The sequence below is a fragment of the Pleurodeles waltl genome, chromosome 7, assembly GCF_031143425.1.
Source record: "Pleurodeles waltl isolate 20211129_DDA chromosome 7, aPleWal1.hap1.20221129, whole genome shotgun sequence".
Lineage (NCBI taxonomy): Eukaryota > Metazoa > Chordata > Amphibia > Caudata > Salamandridae > Pleurodeles > Pleurodeles waltl.
The window spans coordinates 1,374,726,678-1,374,747,991 of record NC_090446.1 but is presented as its reverse complement, the minus strand read 5'-3'; the positions used below and the strand labels follow the sequence as shown (position 1 = coordinate 1,374,747,991).

Here is a 21,314-nt window from a genome sequence, read left to right as displayed (position 1 = left end):
ATCAGACGGTTTGCCGTGTCTAAAACCACCTCAGCCTGCTTGCATTCTGGGGCTTGTAACGGTGCCAGAAAACGTTATTTCTTAACCCATTTCTTAGTACCTCCCGCACGACTGAAGTGTGTAACGAGCACGCAGCCAATGGGGAGCTTGAGCAGCAACTGAAGGGGCGGAGTTTTCATAGGAAATCCTCATTTGACTCCGCCTATGTGGGATGATGCATGAAATCAAAGGGGCTGGCAGGTCAAGCACCCGATCAAAGCGGGAGAATCTACCTTAAAGGTTGAAAGCCGTGTGTTCCTGATAACGTGGAGCAAATTAAAGCCGAATACAAAACAAAATTAACTAATAAACTGAAAAATATATATTTTAGCTCATAACACAAACTACACTTGGTGCATAGTGTGACACCCGTGCAATTTTAAAAATATTGAACAGATGTATAATTTAAGGTATGTGTATTTGTTTTGTCCTTTTAGTTTGGGTTTTATTATACTAAATTAAATAACCTCCCCCAATCTGCTTGAATCATGTTGAAGTTAGTGTTGCTGGTTACCCTTCCAAGATGGTCACTTTGACAGACAACCACGAGGGGGCGCTGCGGCACAGAAGCCCGTCTGCGCTGGTTTCCTTGTAGCAGCGGAGCTCGCTCCAGTCCTGCTGTGCGCTCATAGCGAGGGGATCTCTCTGACAGAGCCAGTCAGCTGCCGCAAGCAGGGGGAGGAGTGCCGGGCTGGGGACAGTCCAAGGGCAGTGGCAGTAGGAGGTTCAGCCAGAGAGCCAGGCTGCTCTCAAGGCTGCTGGGACGCATAGCTCTGCCTGTTCCTCCCGTCCTTTGCTGCTCAGCTCTGCCTGCTTCCCTCCCCCTGCTAAACTGCCCGTCTCTTTCTGTGAACCCGTCTATGGCATCTCCCCGTGTTAGCGCGGCTGCATATTGTAGTGCCTGAAATATAACCGCTACCTGCCAATTTCGGCGCCTGGCAGCCTGCTACCAAACGTCCATCCTCGGCAGCCTCTCCTGTCTGTTCGCTCCCTTCCTCCCAACTCTCCTGTGCACAGAGCGGTTATTTCTCCATTTTGCACTACCACTCCACATTCTGCTCTGCCTGCCTCCAGCTGTAATTGTCTTGCTATACGCTATCCTCCCGTGGCTACTAGCCCTCCCTTCTGTTTGGTTTCCTTCTCTTCTCCTTGGTTGCCTGCTCTTCAGCCTTAACCACCTGCCCCTCTCATCGGCTGGAGGCTGTAATTGGTCCCAGTTACTTTGTAGCGTTCCCAGTGCAGAAGGAAAGTGGTACTCGAGCTCCCCCGTCAATATGCCACTGGCCCGGAGTCTATCGGTGACCTCTCTTACTGGCCTCGATGACTGGGACGATGAGCTGGACCTGGAGAACTCGGTGCTTTTTGAGGTGGCCTGGGAAGTGGCCAATAAAGGTAAGTCCGTGCCTCAAATTGCTCATCCCTCGGTTTCCTCATGATCTGTTAAAATATTAACTTTTGGGTCAAAACCTTAAACTATCATTCCAGTGGACTTTTGGAACTGTAGGTATAGACCTCTGTTACAGAGGCCTACTCTATATGAAATTGGAACCCGTGGTATTCTCGGATTTCAAATATTATTCCAGTTTAGCTAGGTTGCACTAAGCAAATTCTATGTTGACAATGCCCTTCTGGGTGTTTTCAAGCACTGTGCAGACTGCCTATAGTCAGATGGACCTGTGAGGATGGTAGACGTGGTGCAGAAGAGGTGGGTCATGGCCTTATGCCTATTTTAATCCTATACCACTTGGGGTAGCCTCATTTCCATAACTGCCACCACTGACAACATGTGATATAAGGCTGGGTGAGCACGTCTACTACTGTGCACATTACACTTCTAAAGGAAGCTTCTGTTCAGAACTGTGCTTGGTTACTTCCAGCGCCTTTTACTATTATCTCTTGCCTACAATACCTATGGCTGTATGTAGTGACTTGTTTCCAGTGTGGTCCTGCGCTCTGATAGTTCCCTTCTTTTGATCTGTCAGTATGTTTGTGTTCACTGACTGTCTCTTGGTATGGTAGTGTATCCTACATGATCCTGACAAGTAAAGGGCCCTCTTGGTATGATCGTGTCCGCTCATAATGCTTTTTGGTATGAACTTGGGTCCAAAAGGGCCTAGTCCAGTGATCGGGCCTTTTGGTGTGGTCTTGCGTGCATTATGGTTGTAGCCACTGATGGTGGCTCTAGTTTAGATTTGTGCCTAGTGTGATACTGGCTTCTAAAAGTGCCTTTTAGAGTACCTTTATGTCCAGTATTGCCCTCACCACCTATCCTGCCTCATGCTCCTCTTCTCCTTAGTTTTTAAAGAATGCTAACGATCACGACAGGCAACTGTGTGCTGGAAGACAGCGGACAAAACTGCACCCAAAGAAATGTGCCTTCAGGGCCTTCTGAAAGGGAGTGATATCCTCTGGTGTCCAGTATGATCATGCCTATTGGCGGTGCCTTTTTATATGCACCTCCGTCTGGCATTATTATGTTATCTGATAGTACTTCTTGAAGCAATATTGTGCCTTCCAGACCCCTAGACATTTTTGCTGCCTCTCTAATTTACTCTGTGTGTAGAATGGCCTTGTTCACTGAAAAAAAACCTTCTGAATCCAATGAGGCCTTGACTACTGTCACTTCCTGTTAAGGCTAACAATGAGCTATAAAGGTTACCTCACCACTATTGCCTCTGCTTTCCGTTTTGTTTCCAGCTTATCTTTATTGGCATAGTTAAACAGTTCAATTAACATTAAAACCCTGTTAATTAAAACACAGAAATGGAACACCCTTTATACTTTCTTCAGAAGGCTCACACCTTGTCACTTTGGCCGTTTAGATACAAAAAATACATATATTTTAGTTTCATGGGGCGGGGGATCAGTTTAGTCACAATAAGTGGCCTAGGTTTGGTAGCAATTCAAAACTTTAGGAAACTTGCTGATGAGGCATAATGCTTTTCTGAATTATTGTTAAAAATATGGAATCTACCTCCTTTTGTTAATTAAATCTATTCAGTACCCGAGGGTGTTCTCCCTTGAAGGAAAATAGGATTGCTTCCTGACAAGTGTGGCTGCTGTCCTGCACAAGAGGGAGATAAAACCGTTTCCTGCGATCGGCTGTTAAAGAGATTGAGAATGGCCAGTGGAGTGTAATGTGCTACAGTAAGGTATTTTGTGTTTGGTTTACTTGTACCACACATCACTGCATTGCTTCACTTCTCAACTAGCTCCAGGATCCATTCACTGCTAATATCAGCAATCTCTTAATGGACATGTCACACATTGGATTGATGGTCCTAAATAAGAAACCAAAGTACTGATCCGTGCGTGCTCGTGCCCCCATGCCACCAGAAGGTCACGTGCTCTAGAACCAAAGAGTAAAATACCTTCCTGCACTGCCTCAATGTCATGGTGAGCATTTCCAGGGGTGCTGCTGTGCTCCACCAGACTTGGGTTAAGGAGGGCGCAGTGGAAATGCACCCTGAGCGCTGTGTCATACTGGCTTTAGATGGGGAAACAGTTGTGTCCAGCATCCAATCACTGCACTGACGGAGAAGTCAAAATGTAATATTAACAATTTCTGTATGTGGCAGGGCTTCTAGGAAGATTTTCTGCAGCACTGAAAGTCTTGCAACGGGACTGGGCATTAATTGAATGTAACAGAACAGTTGTTTAGGCATTTCCTATCTAGGGAATAAACAAAATCTGCCACCAAAGGCAGTCATGTAGCATGTGGGCTCCATAGTGCAGTAGGAAGGTAGGTTTTCAGTTTTTTATTTTTTCGTTTTTTCATTTTTAGAAGCTAGGAAAACGCATTGGATTACTTTCCTGCTTGATCACTTTGTCTAAAGTTCTTTATGGTTAGAAAACAGAATCTATAGGCTGATGCAAACTTGGCGCAATGTAGGATTGGGAGCTTGTCCCAAAAGCTGCTATATCTGAAAGCTTCTAGGACTGGGACAGAATCAGTCAAATACAAGGAGCAGTTAGACACATGTCCGACTTTGCCCCATCCCTGCATTACAATCTCTCTTTTACACTATAGGCCGCTGCCTCCGGGAAGTCCTTAGGAAGATAAGGAACGGGGTGGAGCGACAATGACCACCCAACTGTGTCTACAAACAGGACTTCAGAGCCAGCTCGAAACCGAGGGGGTTTACAAAGCAGCTGCGTGGATGACCTTGGTGCACAGCTACGTGGCTTCTTCGGTAGCCGAGCTGCAGTGCCCTGCACTCTTACCGGGTTACAGTCACTCTGTCCAAGAGTACGCTGCACAGAGGCTACACAAAGCGTACTGGTCGCCTAGCGAGCAGTAAGTGACCACAGCAGCAAACACAGTCTCTTGGGTAAACAGCATGCCATCACACCCGAGTCATGAGCCCCTATTCTCCGGAGTCGGAGCCCTCCGCTTCTGGCTGGCCCCGTGCTTTCTTAGGAAGGATTACAGAGGCTAACTGATTCTATTTCTTTTCTGCTGCCGACACAGAGTGCATCTGACCAACACAGCAAACAATATAATTTAGGATCATGCAACATATATTTAATGGCACCAGAAGATGGACATCCACAAAGATATCCAGTATATAAAATGATACAGGAACTAACATTGTGTGTGTAACAGCTTCCATGCCGCCTTTCTCCTTGGTCTGCAGTCCAGACATGCTCCATTTTAGAATAAAATGTAAACATGCATTTTATCCTCGCTCCATTGCTGACCAGCAGTGAAGGCTGATTATAGTGGTGTGGAAGGAATCTTTCTGACCAGAGGGGGGCTCTCTTTGATATGGCACCATGTTACACATTTGATAAGACTTATCTCATGTTTTGTTTTACTGTGATTTGCATAGCAGGCTGCCACTTCTCAGATATATTTAGGTTTCTCAGTTAGTGCATGGCACACAAAAGTGGAAAAATAGAGATTTTGATTGGGGCCAAAATCTTGAGAGGCTGTGAGACAGCGACACTGGTCTTTTTGCTGATTCTAGTGCTAGGCTGCTCCAATGGGTGCCACTAGCGTGGTGTGTGTGGTTGCATCTCCCAAAGCACCACGTGCCCTTTATGAGGTGTAGAGTGGCATCAAATTTGTACGTGTTGTAGGTTGTGAGAAATGTTAGCACTGGTGACATTTCACATAAATGACTGGGTGTGGGGGCGTTGACATGCCCTGGCAAGTGGTTGTGAGCTTCTATGAGATGGGGAAGGGCGAAAAGAGTGGATGGATAAGCTCACTGGCTGCTGCTGGAGGGGATGCGCTGGCATTTGGGTTTCACTTTGGAAATCCCCATGGAGTAACAAAGTGTCTTGAAGACAAGGGAACAACTCTGTCCTTGTGGGTGTCTTCTAATTATCAGAGAAGACAACATTTATTTCTAGGTACTCAAAACATAGAGAAGGTGTGGAGCAGCCCTGGTTCTTCCTGTATCTGCTGCATTCTGAGATGTGTAGTTCATACTTAGCATTTTCGATTCTGGTGCACCAAAGCATAACAGCACTAAAATCATTGAAGACAGTGAAGTTGGAGTTTAATAGCTATATACTTGAGAACCCTCCTGAATAAAGATGGTCCTTTGTGACAATATCATGTTATCCTTGTTCTGACTTGCTATCCTACTTCTTCATCGCATGTTGCTTACTTGAATTTACTGAACACTTAACTATCACTGCAGTGAGTTGTGGGATGCAGTTACTACATATACCTATTAATGTGGTGTAATCCCATTGCCTAGTTTTAAGGTAGCTGCATCTTTCTTTTCATTTCATTTTACAATGGGAGTTGGATGGGATGCAATGGTGGATGGAGGGTAGAAGAAATAGGGATGTGCTTGGTGGAAGAAGAAGAAGAAAATGGGATGGGCGGGTGGAGGGGGAAGAAGAAATAGGGGCGGGTGGCAAGAGAAGTAGAAACGGAGACAGGTGGACAGGATGAAAGGAAACTGGAGTGTTGGTCTTTAAAATTGTGTTTTTAAAGGCCAGATGGGTTTTAGTTTGTTAGAGAGCAAATTTCTCTTTATTAAGAGTGCCATGGAGAGTAGGGCGGTCTGCTCATGCATTCATCAAAGACACTCAAGATGGACAAGAGGTAAAGAACTTTCTGTTACCCATCATAGGGTCATCTTTATTTATATTTGCGAGGCATTTCTCTGGGCCCTGGGGCTTGTATTAGGTTACGGGGAAGAATCCTTGACAGCTACTGCTAGTTAACACTTGTATGCCAAGATGCAAGGCACTGAGTTGATTTGGTGAATGCTCCAGCAGTACTCCTGTCTCAGACGGTTTGGTTCAAGCAGTCAAGTCTTACTCAAGGAAGAGGTATGTGTATAGAACTTATATGTTAGATGACACAGTAATTGTACATCATAAACAAAGTCGGAGGTAAAATTTATATACAAAAGAATAGTTCTTTAGCTACGTATCAGAAAAATGGAGCAGTAGAGGGACGATCTCCAGCGTAAACCTGAGGGAACTAGCATCTCTGGAGGATTGATGATTGACCCAAAACAGTTGTGTAGCCTTAAGGCACGAAACTATCATAGGCTTTGGAAGCCTTCAAGAATCTTGTGGACTTCCAATACTTTCTTTCTCATCAGTGAATCAAAGGGCTAAACAGGACTTGCATCAAAAATCTTCCCCTTGTAGCCTTTTATTTTTCTCAGGAAAAGCTTTGTGGGTTTAAAACCCTAATTTATCAAACACCAATAACTAAAAAATAAATATCACCCAACATTAGAAATGGGATCAAACCCCGGGCTTTGCAAATTTTCGTAGTGGTCTAGGCTCTGTGATACTTTAATCTATTTGGTGTGTCTTGAGGGTAGGCCGGTGTTGTAGAGCTGCGGGCAACATTACTTCTCCTATGGCCCTTGACTCTCCAGAGGTAGCAAGCTCTTAAGGCTTAATCTAGGAAATGATCTAGGGTTAGGAACTCTGATAACTCTTGACACATTAAGTAATATGCAATAACTTCAATGTGCTGTTGCCAATTTTACCCTGAAAAGAAAAAATCTTTGTTTTTATAGCTAAAAATAGGTCAGTTAAAATATGATACGCTAAAAGAACACACAGGTTTGGCACCTTCTTGGTCCATGGTATGATTCCTAAACACAGTTCTATCGCTTAAACAGTAAGTCGCCATAACATAGATAACATGAGTCTCTATGGACATCACAAATCTTTGAGGAATAATTCAGGTATTCTTTGGAAGCCTTTTGAGTTCTAGGGTTCATGAAAATCATTGGTTATCCTGATCACACAAAACATCTATGTATAAAGTTTCCTAAACTATGTCTGCCTTATCCCATATCATTGTTGTTGGGACAGAAAAAGTCCTCTGCATGGTAATGGACGTGCACTCCTGCCCTGAGTGCCCAACTGTTCTGATGCCTGGTTCATTAATGTTGATTTTTGTTGTCATAGGCTAACACGGATCATGTGTTTGCACCATGACATAGGCCGGACTCATGAACTGAGGTCTTGTTTAACCGGGATGGGAGGGCACTTAAAGAGCTATCCTCATAGTGGAGGAAAGCTACAGCCTTCACCAGGAGTTAAGCAGCACTAGCACGGTGGTGGCAGCATACAATGTAGTGATCACTAGGAGTGAATACTTTTCAAACTGTTCACCTGCTGTGTGCTTAGCTCACCCTTGGCCTACTCGGTTTGTTGTGAAGTGCTGCGCAGCGCAGGATTGGTGTGCCTAGGAAGGGAACAATACAGAAATAATGCAGTACTGAGCAGTGCGTGCAAGGTGAAGTGCATGTGCTGGTTGGGGTGTGCCTATCAGTGGTACAGTACATGGAGGATGTAGTGCTGTCCAGTGCATGCATGGTGAATGCATGTGTGCCTATGAGTGATACCATACATGAAGGATACAGTGCTGTGAAGCGCATGCATGTTAAGTGTATGTGCTGGATGCATGTGCACCTATGAGTGGTACAGTACATGAAGGATACAGTGCTGTGAAATGTGTGTAGGTTGCCCTGGGTGTATGTGTGTCTGTGAATGGTAAAAAACATGGAGGGCCCTGGGTTAAATTTTGGGTGACCTAGCCTGCAAGTGAAACATGGAGAGGAGGTAGAGAAACAGCCACCAACACACAAACACAGATTTGTGTACTGCTGCCTTCCCGTAAGCTGGGTGGGACACACACTAAATAGGGCCGGGCTTCCCCTGTACACTTCAAAGAGTGCTCTTTGATTCATTGAGGGGTCACAGGGAAGGGGCCTGGGCACATCTCAAGAAGGTGATGGGGCAGATAATCAGTAGGGCTGGGGCCCTGAACTAACCTTTTGATACACATATCTCTGTGGCTGACATCTAGGTGAGAACTTTAGTCACTCCCATGGACTGTGTTGTGGAGGTGTCAGCTTTAAAGTCACTCCTGCTGTGACAGACTGCTTTCAAGAGGAAGAAGGGGCAGAGGAATGGGCACTTAAAAAGAAGCAGACCACCAACTTAAACGTCAAAGGCTCAGAATCTAAGTCACAGTTGGTGTCTGGATCTAGGCTATATGAAGGGGAGTTTGAGCCCCGAAAAATTGTCATTTGTCAAGCAGGCCGGCAGGCTTTGTAAGGAGAGGAATCTCTGCAAGTCTTCTGCCTGTGACTAGCGGTAGGGGCCAATGCCTGCTAGACTCCCTGTTGGCTGAGGTGACATCACCCAGGGAATCCAAGACCACCTGCCCTGGGTCCTGGAGCACTAGCGCCTGGCTGCTTGCCAAAGACCAGTGTGCCCTGTGTTTTTTTTTTTTTTTTTTAATAATTTAAATGTTGCTTGGGGGTGCTATGATTCTTGCAACCCTCCGTAATATTAAAAACAAGCAATAACAAAGCCAATAAGTCTTCCCTATGGGCCAGTTATTATTGGCAATCAGGTGGGAGTGTTTAGAGGAGGGGCTGGTGGGGTGGAAAGGAGGACAGTAAAAAACAGCAGAATGAAGCAGCCAGCAATGGCTGTGCATAGCACTTTTTTCCTTCTGTCGGTTGGGTTGAGGAGAAGAAACTGGGACAAGGCAGGTTGTTGACGAGATGAGCATGGATGCAATGGTGGATAGAGGGTAGAAGAAATAGGGATGTGCCAGGTGGAAGAAGAAGAAGAAGAAGAAACTGGGATGGGGCGGGTTGAGGGGAAGAAGAAAAAGGGGCGGGTGGCAAGAGAAGTAGAAACGGAGACAGGTGGACAGGATGACAAGGCCCCCGATTTAAAAAATAAAAAAATGCTCTGACCCCTGGCTTGGGGTCCCAGTGACCATGTTATAGCTTATTGAGGGGACCTGCACATCCCCTCACCTAAAAAGGAAATCAGCCCCATGGGATGGGGTCCCTTTGGCCTTAAAATGGCTCTGGCAAGGGAGGCCGCAAGCCCTCTCTCCAAATTAAAATGCTTGTGCTGACCCCCTGGCCCTAGCCCACCCCACAGAGCTATATTTTAAGAGTAGAAACCAGATTTTTTTTTTGGGCTCCACAATGACCCCAGGAGAGTCCTTCTGGGACACCCCCACCAGGCCTGGGGAGACAGGTTATCCTTAACCCTGCTCCCATATGCTTTTTTTATTCTTTTTACAGGACCGGGGACTGAGTCCCAAAATGTCTGCTGCCACATATTTGTTGGTTTGGTGGCAGCCAAGTAGATCACATCTTTTGATCTCTTGGATCCACTGATCCTCCACGTCTCTACCCTATATATACATACATTTTAAACCTCAATTTCACAAAAACTGCTGAACAGATTTGCACCAAATCACAAAAAGCACACGTTCTGGATCTAACATTCTGCCAAATTTGTTGTAGTTCTGTTCAGCCATTTTGACTGTATCTGTGTCTAATTTTATGGGAAACTGCATTGGCATAACGTGTTTTAGCCCCCCACCCCCATTTTTCTCAGCCCCCGCTTCACCCTGAAACTTTCCATTAAGGAGCTGAGATGGAGAAGAAATTTTTTGGAAAGTTTTGTGACTATTTGTCAGACGGCACCAAAGTTATTAGCAATACAAAAAAAAAATTCCTATGGAAACGTGGTACTAATCTTAATAGGGTTAGAAGGGACACCTCTCTAAACAGTTAAACAATAGTTAATTGAAAGCACATTTCCCTACTAAATTGTCTGAAAGCTAGACCTTTAAAAATTGTTCCCAAAGAAAACCATGAATGTATCCAGTTCTTTAGATTCTGCCACTTGTATCTGGGACTGGAATACCTACTGTGAGCAGAAACAGTGCAACTCACGAATAACAATACACATGGTATGTGGGTCAATGGGGTCCACTGAAAAGTGGTTCTATGAGATGCACACGTAAGCAGAGATGATGCAACCCAAAAGCAGCCACAGACTCACAATGTTGGTTTAGGCTCTAAACAGAAGCGGAAAAGGCACAACTCGCTTGAGTGGGTGCCACTGGCGAACCAATGAGAGGAAGCGGTTAAAATGTGATCTTATGGAGGAAAATAGAGATTAGAATTAAGAGAAGAGGTGAGGCAAAATTGGGTAAGGAAGAAAGGAAAGGGAAGATAAAGGGATGGATTGCTTGGGCAAAGGGTCTACATTGCCCAACCAGCAAAGACGATGCAAGAAACGCCCTTAAACTTTCCACCATATACCAAAGTACCACAGGATAGTGCGGGGGATTGACTACGGGTGATTCACTTGACTGACAGCCTTTAGCCTATGATGGAATTGGAAAGGAGGCATTTGTAGCAAAGCGGTTGAAGACAGGGTCATCTTAAGGATTATGGGGTTCCCAAGCAAGACATATTTTGGGGGCCTGTGTTTGGAACAACCATCAGTTTTATTACTCATTTTCTGCTACTTTAAGCCCGAATGGTGGCAAACAATACTGAATTATGGTTAAACTTTCAGAAACGTGGACACATAAAAACATTTGCAATTCGACTTGCCCCGTGGTAAAAAATCCTTCAGATGACACTAAGTAGAGAAAGACAGAGTAAGATGTAAAGGTATTCAGTGAAGAGGAAGAAAGGTTGAGATGTAGAAATAAACCGAGATCAAATAGAGTGAAAATTTGCTGTCGCTTGAGGCCTTGGGGAGGTGGGGACTTTGCCAATTTGCCTCCTTGCCCATGCCTTAAATCATCTCTAAATGAGGAGAAACAATCTGCCAAAGTGAGATAAAACTGGGTTGAAGGACAGTAAAGAGTCACAAAAGAGTTCTGCTTCCTCCAAATCAGGTAGTACTCCCAGTAAAATTTAAATGTGGCAACATAACATAAAAACACAAAATGCAAATTATGGTTCACTCCATGTATTTTTTGCCTGTTCAATACGTATCGAGAAGGGACCTTGTATGTCAGTTGCTTCAAGGGCCACCTCAGTAATCTGGGCTCAGGTGCATTAGTCAATTTGAAGCAAAATAAGTCTACAATTCCCTCCATGGAAGTGGTTTGAAGGATAGGTGTGGGATCCCTACTAATTATTTGCGGACGTCTCAGTCACTGGTGGGAGTTCTGTGGGGGGCTGTTCTGTGCGGGTTGCTTGTTTTTTAAAAACATTTTTTAGATATGTTCCATTATTCACATTCTCGAGATCCGAGGCTGATCACTTGATTGTCCTTCTGGCCCAGAAGCTAGAAGCATAAAGGCTGCTGCTGAACGCTTACTTCGGTCAAACCACAGCACCTGCCGCTGCACACCTCAACTCGAAATCCTTCTTCTTGGAAGACATCAGGGCTAAAATTATGCTCCCCCTTACGCTTCTAACAGTGGGCTCAACCCCGAGTCTGTGTTTTTACGTTATAATCAGTGCGTTGAATGGGCCGGTACTGTCCGGTAGTGAGTACTGGCACTTTTTTATTTTGAGAGGGAGAGTATCTGCACTTCTCAAGAAAAACGTAATACTTTTAATTGGCGAGTACCAGCACTTCTCAGAAACAAGCAGGTACTCTGCTACAGAGTACTTGCACTTCTATTTTTCCATTTAAAGCACTGCTTCTGGGCTACCAAGCCATGTATGTATATTAAACCTAATAAAATTTGTTGTTAAGAAAACAAATGAGTCTACAATTCCCAGAACGCCAGGAGCGAAAGACCAGGACAGGAAACATGGCATCCTATTAACAACGGGGACCTGGCCACTCCACTTCCATTTGAATTCTGTTGCTCCTGTGATATGGAAAACAAAAAGGACTCGGGCATGCATCTTTTTGCAGACTAGTATTTTAGCTTAAATTTCTCTTGACACTTTGTTGTATTTATACAAAATTGAATTAGTTGAAACGTCAATGTCGTTTTATTCAAAAGTGGACTAACTTTAAATAAAAGTATCTACTCGCTTAGCAACAGCGAGACTCCGAATGAAATACTGTTTGTACAATTATACCCCATTTGGGACAATGCCTTTGAAATCCATGCATACAAATGGCATTTTATGCCTGACCTTCACCCCACTCACACACTAAAATAAATGTACATGAGCTTTGCGTTTTATAAACGAGGTGGTTTATGTACATGAGCTTTGCGTTTTATAAAGGTGGTTTATGTCTTCTAATGGGACAATAATGAAATATTCATTCTCAAACCATGACCGGCCCTTTATGTGGCTAGGAGAGCCTGCTGAACGGTGGGTCCCCTTCCGCCCCTCCCATTCGTTTGTACGGTAGGGTCCTCAGTCAGCTAGACCGCCACTTTAAGATAGTGTCAGGACTGAAGCACGGAGTCTCCTTGAAAGGGCATCGGAAGAGAAATTCAGACGGAGAGCATGAGAAGAGCGCGTGCTCACCTCTCAGCAGTGGTCGCCAGCCCCGTCACCGCAAAGGCAAGCAGAAAAGAACATGGCGTTTAGTACATTTTCTTCAATGTCCAACTCCTTCACCAGCCCCAGTTCACCTCCTCAGAGCAGATTTCTTGTCTGGGAGTTTTAGATTTACCAGAGCCATGCAGTAGAAGTTAGTATGAACAGACCATGCTCATTCGCTCCTTATTGTAGTAATTTCCTTGGTCAGCCACACTGTTTACAGGAATCTGCACAGACTGGGCTGTGCGCAAGCGAAAAGAAGCAAAGTCCATCTTCATGCCTGTCCATACACATAATACACCACAGAGGTTTTTAGGTTAACCTCCACAAATCAATAAACTGTACACATAAAAAATCTCTACTAACCAACAAAAATGCACAACAAAAAGAGAAATTCAGACCAAAAGAGCACTCAGATTTAGAAAGTGCTAAGGCGGCATGCTAGCAATAAAAGGTTTGCAGTGATAATGTAATATTGCGCCCCCATCCTTCTCTTCCTGTTATATAGGAAACAACTGTGCTCTCTTCCCACTTTTTCGTTTTTTCAAAATTTTCCTGGCTGTAACTCTACTGTCTTTCTGTTTTTCATGTGGCATCGTCCCCCTTTACAGTCCTGTCCCACACTTCTCTTGTGTCATTTATCTTTTGAGTTAATTTAAAACACTGTCGCATGCACACTATGCTTCCTTTATCTATGCTTTTAAAGTTAATACAAGAGCTCCATAGCACGCCCGGAAATGCTTTAAAAATGAAATTAAAACAAAAAACAATTGGAACTGATTGAATAACTAGATGTCTTCACTCAAGTCATTAACACAACAAAATGAATGTTTAACATTTTCTGAAACTCGGAAGATAAAGGGTCAACCTCCTCGTCTTGAAAACGAGCCTTTCACTTTCAGAGTTGGCCGCATCATCTTCAAAGCCATCACTACCAGCCCCATCTGGATGACAAGCTGACCATCTCCTAAGGTTCTTGGAACACCTGCAGCCAGGACACCATTTGATAGGAAATGAAGCACCAAAACAAAAACAAGGCAACAGTTCTTCTCCATCTGTGCATCCATGGCCTGCAACTAGATCCCTACATCCATCAGGACTGCCCTAATCTTACGCTGATATGGGAAGGAGCTGAAGGTGTACTTCTTTAATGAACAATACTCCACGGCTTAGTAACAATCCACTTCCCTTCTCAGAACTCAGCTACCCTCTAATTACTCTGTGACTGCATCTCTGCCTTTGACCGCGTACAGCTTTCCATTATCTTTCAGTGAAATTTGTGCTACACAAATACCACATACATATACATTTATTTGGATGCCCGTGAACCAAAGGTCTAAAAATTGACATTGAACTCTTGGATATCAGGGGCACTGGGCCCAGCTGCATGGAGAGACACATAGATCTTAACTCCTAGTCAGGTATTGAGTGGGGTTTCATATATTTCCTTGAACACATCACTTGCTGCATTGGGGATAACTCCCACATGTACTGGCACCCAAAGTTGATGACTGAGATCAGAGGTGAAGAGATAGAATCTATTGCCCCACATACCAATCTGACTGAAGATTTATGAACAACAGGGTGGGAAGCTGGGTACTCCTAGGATTGAGGTTTAATCTGCTCTCTCCAAGCCTGATTTTCGGGATATTTAAATAGTATAAATTTATATGCGGTATATCTAAATGTAACTAATTTACATATTAAGTGATTATTAAGAAAATCTGGCATGGATCTGGCTCTACTGATTTATTTATTTATTTATTTTTTTGGGACACCCCTTCTGAGGAGTTCCTTTATAAGGAGGTATTTCCATTAACTAGGTGGAAAAGAGCAAATCTGGCAGCAATGTGTGCCATCCGAAGATTGACCGCTCTCACCTTTCTCGAGGGTGTGAATGTGGAAGGCAGTGGTCCTAATTGCTACAAAAATATGTGTCTAGATACGCAGGTGAGACTCCAGATAAAGCCCCCCAGAATGGAACAAATGCTGCCAGAGAGACAATCAATCAATCATTAAATTTATAAAGCGCGCTATGTACCCGTCAGGGTTTCGAGGCGCTGGGGGGGGGGGGGGGGGGTGGCTGCTATCGTTCGAAGAGCCATGTCTTGAGGAGTCTCCTGAAGGTGAGGAGGTCCTGGGTCTGGCGTAGCGAGGTCGGGAGTGAGTTCCAGGTCTTGGCGGCGAGGCAGGAGAAGGATCTGCCGCCAGAGGTCTTGCGCTGGATTCGGGGGACGATGGCGAGGGCGAGGTTGGCAGAGCGTAGTTGGCGTGAGGGAACGTAGAAGTTGACACCCTTTAGTATTTGCATTCGTAGACCCTTCTCCTGTTGATGCCGGCGTGGGTGTTTTCTCAGAAAGGAGTTTGTCATATATTTTGTCCTCTTTGAGCTAAGTGTGAATATTTGTGCAACTGTGCATGATTCATTATGGTTGATGTGTTTTCCTATCCTTAATATGTTTTTTAACCTCAGTTGCCATTTCTCCCTCCTGCTACTGTGCAAGATTTCTAAATTCTGTATTCACTCTAGGAAACATTTATCAGGATACCAGCCAAGGACTAAATGCCACAGTGGAACCAATGTCTGCACTTTTGGAACTCCCTGTAGGATTTACTGTGTTGCCACTTGGGCCTGTAAAGCTTCACATCATAATAAGTCAGAGCCTGTGCTAGAAGTGTTTAATACAAGTTTCGAAAACAATTTTATAAACATTTGAAATGTTTAGTTTGCTATTTCTCCCATTCTATGTTTCATATATGTAATTGTATAGAAATGCACCATTTTCAACCTGTATTTCATATAGCCTAGCCTTCCCTTGTTTTGTATATTTTCCTGGAGTCAGAAAGGTCAACTAATCTCCCAAGGAGTTCTGTTTAGTCGTGAAGTTGACAGTTAGTTTGTGCACTGAGGTGTCCCCATTCCTGCTTGCTCCCTGCTCACCCCCTGGTTTTTTCATTCCACAGTTGGAGGTATCTATACAGTGATCCAGACGAAGGCAAAGATCACCTCGGACGAATGGGGGGAGAACTACTTCCTGATCGGCCCCTACTTTGAGCACAATGTTCGCACTCAGGTGGAGCTGATTGACCCTCCGGACCCAGCCATCAAGCGCACAGTCGAGTCCATGAATTCCAAGGGATGCAAGGTAGGTTGACCTGCTGGGATGTCCATGCATGACGGCAGATGTCCTCTCTGGAACTCTAGAGAGGCATTAGCATAGAAAGTAACAGGGACCATTCCGCCCTAATCAAGAGACCCACTAAAGCAACATAAAGAATTCCGACAACCCACCGTACCCACATTCAAGATGATAGGGGTCCTCTTTAAGCACCCTAGTCCTAGTTCCTCGGATCCTACTTTAGGCAGGGTGCTAGAAACAGCCTTGATGCATGGCACTAGAGCATAGGTCTTCAAACCTTTTGATGCTGGGACCCCCTCTCAAAAATTGTTAGGTGCAAGGAGCCCCTCCTGACAAAAATTTCTAGAACCTGGTACTCCTCATCATCGACAATAATGCATGGTCCAATCTCCCACAGCAAATCATTTTTACTGTGAGGAAATAATATTAATGTTAAACAGTGTTTAGCAAACCAAAGGTCACTGAGTGTGGGTGCATGGTCCAAGGTGTAGCTAAAAACAAAGGTCCTCATTTGTGAGGATTTGGCGTAGGACAGTGCCACAAGTCTTCTTGCTACACTGCCCTACATCAATACAAAAGGGCAGGAATGGACTGTATTTATGAAATACAGTGCATTTTTGTCCTTTCCCCCTGCGCTGGCGCACAAATTGCTGCCTAGCGCCAACGTAGGCAGGATTGTTCTTGTGCAGGAAGAGGCACCTTATTGCACAAAGACAATCCAGAGAGGCATTGTACCTCTTTTTATATGTTTAGCAGATAGCAACACACATGGAAAGAGGAAAAACAAGGAGAAATGAAAACATTTCTCCTCATTATGCCTGCTCTGGGGAGGCGTAAGGTTTTGGCACTGCTCCAGTTTACGTGATTTTGTAAATCTGGGGCAGCGTCAAAATCTATGAGTGTTGCGCGGGAACACCGACCACAACACCCATGGAACGCCTCCTTGACGCAAAGTAAGGCAACGCAGCAGCTTGTGCTGCTTTGACTTACTCCATATCTATGAGGCCATGCAAAGCCACGCAGGGTGGCTTTGCGTCACCTCAAACGTATGATTGAGAGGCTTCTGCTGCTGGAGCATCAAAAAAAGTGATGCCCCGGAGGTGCAAGCCTCTCATAAATAAACCCCCAAATATTCTAAGTTGTTTTTAAGTCTTTCACCGTCAGGTAGCTACATATAGATTAACAGCCAGCTTAAATGAAAAAGAAATAAAAGAAAGTTGTAACTTAGTGGGAAATGCACTGTAGTGCATTATGAAACCTCTAGTAGTTAATGCACTGCAGAGGTCTGTGTGTAACCGGAGAGCGACACAATTAAATTCTGGTTGGTGCAGTTGAGAATAGTGACGTGTATTTTTAGTGCCACGAGGTCCCAGCCTGTGACAGAAAGCACTGTGAATATGTAAGATAGTAGATTTAAGTAATACCAGAGTATATGCAATACCTTTTTTTTAAAATAACTGTCTTTTCAACACCTCCAGGTGAAGTAAGTGCTGTGTAACTACAATTAAAAGCATACACACTTCTTAACTCTTTGCACTACCCCTAAAAAAAGAATACGTTTGTCATCACAAACCTTTGTGATTCAATCAGCTCCCAAGCATCCTTTACAGTCCCAGACTGCCCTTTACAATTGCAGATCAGCTCGCAGAGCACATTTGCATTTCAGTCAGGAAGCAGGCACCCTGGTATGAAGGCCTCCTTAGCTGTCTGTGCAGCTTTCACAGCACAGGAGACTCAATAAATCAAAGTTCACCTGAGGCATTTTAACAATCGGCTGGGGGAATGTGTAACCCCCTTTCCAGGACACCACGGCCCCCCTGGGGGTCGCGACCCCCAGATTGAAGACCTCTGCACTAGGGAGTGATGATGCTAGGGTTCCCCATTGCCATTGAACATCACTTAGCCTCCAGCACTAATGTGTTTACCTTTCACTCTTTTTGTTAGAAGTTGGAAAGGTGTCTAAATAAGTTAGAAACTGTTGATGGCTGGTGGATCTGAAGGACAATTCAGCATTTTATCTTTGCAAGGTTGGCACACTGCAAGCTATTTGTTAATTGTAACACCTCTTGTTTACAGTGCCTGTTTCTTCTCAGGTTACTGCAGTGGAAATCTGACAGTTTGGTGGTGTCTTTTTTAAATTATTTGCCAGCATTCTGATCCATACAAGAGTGCGATCAAAACGCAGCTCTGGTATAGCCTTAGCTTGGTGTTAGTGCTGTATTGAGATGTCCTCCACACATTGTTTAGCATCTGGAAGGCATTCATGGCCTTCAGCCTGCTCTTGGTGTCACAGCCTTCCTCTCCAACATGCCTGTTGGTCCTGCCTAGGTAGATGATCTCTTCCGTCATGGCTCGGTCCTTTCCATCACCCTTGATTGGTGAAGTTTGGGATGATGAGTAGCATGACTTGTGATTTCTTTGTGTTGATTTTCAGGGCCACTTGCTGTGAATAGATGTTGAGGCGAGGCATCTTTTCCTGCATATGCTGGTGTGCGTAAGAGAGCAAGGTTTGGTCATTCAAGGTGTAGAGGGTAAGGTCCATCTGATGCCTCTGGCTTGGTCTTGTATGGTGCACCTCATCACAGTTGATGACTAGGTTGAAGAGCAACGCCGACATCACGCATCCCGGTCTCATACCAGTCTTGACTTCGAAGCTTTACTCAGTATCTCCCACTTAAAGGTAAAATTATCATAGAGGCTCTTGATGAAAATGCCATTGGCTCTCAGTATAGGCAGAGGCTGTCACAGTTGACACTGTCAGACTTTTACAAACAACTGGCGTGAAATCACCCTTCTGTCATTACAGTGTAAAATTCTGGCAAAAATAATCATACAGCTCATTTCTATTGCCTTGGACAAGCAGTTAAGAAAGGAACTGGTTAGGTCCACAAAGGTGGAGTGTGTTGATCAGATCCTTACTCTGTTGGAGGGCGTCCCACTTTTGAATAGCATCAAGAAAGAAAACTATGTCGGCACACATAATATCGTTTTATGGTGATCCCTACCTGTTGTAAGAATTTGGGGTCTACAGGAAATTCCTTTTGAGCAGAGCTTTGGGATATATGGACAACAGCCAGTAGTTACCATTTGAAGGAGCACCGTTATGTTTCCAGTGGCATGAGGCAGGGAGTTTGTTCTTAATTTGAGCACTGATTTTTTTCAATGCCCTGAGGAAGGTATCCAGCATTTGCCGGGTTACACCGAAATGCGAGTTGGCCCGAGTTTAAAGCCATTATAAGACCATTAAATGACACCAACACAGGGTCCAACATCATGTGTATAAAGAAGGAAAAGTAAAGTACACTCATACTATTGATGTGAGTTAATTATTAGGAAAAATAATCAAAAATTGTATTTGGATATGATACATAAAGATGAATTTCATATGAAGAGTTTTTTTCTAATTCGGACAACTATACTGACAATTGCTTGACACTTGATGTACTGAAATTTTATGTCGAGGTGTGTATGGGGTGGGTGAGGTATGAATGAGTGTGTATTTTATGAGGGGGTAACTGTGTGTGATGTGGGAAGGAGCTGATGAATTTGGATTTTGTGACTAAATTGCTTTGTGTAAGAAATGAATATATGTCACTAAAGACCTGTAACAAAGATGTATTCTTTTTTAAATAATGAAAAATGTTCCTAATAAATTAAGTGGAATCATGTTTTTGACACATATAGTGGACTCCACATGGATTGTGTTTTTGAAAGAGTATTTTGATAACATTGAGTGACTATATAGCAATTTTTTTCCCATTAAAAAGGGGACGTGGGGTATTTTTGGTTGGTCTTTTTCCACTGTTCCGCTCCCTGTATTTATTTCAGGGGTCCTCCTTTCCTATTCCCAGATCCTTACTTTATGCAACATCATAGAGCAGTGCACAGAGTGCCAAAGATAATTACACAATAATTTAATTGAAGTTCTGTTTTGTTCCTGGTTTATTTGCGCCATTGGCTATGTAGATGTTTTTCCATCTTCTGAATAGCCCATTGGTTCAGGTGGTTTGCATCTTGTCCATTAGAACTCTGAAGAACAGCATGAGCTTCATTACCAGTGTGTAGACTTTAATCTTGGCATCTCGCTAATTAATATCCTATCAACTGCACAGGTGGTGCATTTTACAGGTAGTTCACCTCTAAAGCCATTAACTCGCCCAGTTATTTCTAAAGTGTATTTAAGAGCAGTACTGTACTGTGGGTCTTTCCAGATCTCTGTGCTTGCCTGACCTTCCTTCTATGATGAGTTGGGTGTGACTTGCGTGGGCTAAATCCATTCCTCATGTGGGCGGCATCTTTGTAAGTGATGGTGCACTAGGCTGTTCAGTATTTATCCCTACCTAAGGACAAAGCTCCTTTGTAAAATTCTTCAGTGTACGACTCAAGTGCTGTCAGATTGAATCAGGGTGACAGCTGGTGGTGGGTGATGTCAATCCACCGCTATGCTATAGACGGGTAAGATCTGACCTCTGCTAGGGACATCTGTTCAGAACTCAGGATCACAAAGGTCAAATGAATAGTTTCCCCATTTATTTCTTTTCTGTGGCACGTTGTTAATCAACAACAAAGGCGCTAAAGCGCTTTATACAGTGGAAAAAACATGATTTTAGCAAAATAAATGAAATGCACATTAATCAACTCCTTAGCATTAAATAGACTGGACTATTGTAATAATTTTCTGGCTAGTCTCCCTCATTTCAATCTAGTGACACTGTTAATGGCCTAGCCCCAAGCTACATTTCTGGCATCCTTTCCTTATACACACCTACCAGAAGCCTGAGATCCACCAACCGCAGACTTTTTGTGCCACACAAGGCATGTTCTGCCACCTGCAAGTCATAGTCCTTCAAACTTCTAGGCCCTCTCTAGAGTTAAAAAATAGCTTTGAAAAATCACCTTCTGTACCTCTGAAGAAGAGTAATTAATCACCCCTGCCCCCAATTTTATAGAAATGTGTACATTCCATTCCTCTATATTGCAACAGCTAGTCATGTTATAGCACTAGTTACCTGCAGATCCTCAACAATTAGAACCATGCATTTGGCACAATTAACCTAGACATTCACTTTTACCACAATTGTTGGTATGTAAAACTTTTCTGGTCAGAATGTTACTGCTGCCAAACAAATAAAGTAAATCACCCATACAAGGATATATGTCACAAAGCAGAAAATGAGCGGAGAGCTGTTCAAATGATTTCATTGAGAATGTATCTCTGGCTGGGCTGTTCTGAACAGAGTTAATTGATCTAGTTCAGCAACAACATTGATTTAGTAACTGGCAGTTGATGATCTTCGAGGCGAGACTTAAAGATTGTAAAGGTGGCCACCGTTAATATATCTGTTGAGGGGGGGACAAATCTTAGGAGTGCTGACTGAGAAGGCATATTTCATGGTCCATCTGGTCTTGC

At 43.9% G+C, this 21,314-nt stretch overlaps 1 protein-coding gene across 1 annotated transcript in view; it reads left to right on the top strand.

Annotated features, from left to right (window-relative positions):
- The first annotated feature begins 604 nt into the window (after positions 1-604).
- GYS1 (glycogen synthase 1) overlaps positions 605-21,314 on the top strand; it is a 125,456-nt gene continuing 104,746 nt past the window's right edge. The window contains exons 1-2 of the mRNA XM_069200857.1: positions 605-1,431; positions 15,729-15,910. Coding sequence (XP_069056958.1) covers positions 1,314-1,431; positions 15,729-15,910 — 300 coding nt within the window. The 5' untranslated portion in view covers positions 605-1,313. The remainder of the gene's footprint in view (positions 1,432-15,728; positions 15,911-21,314) is intronic.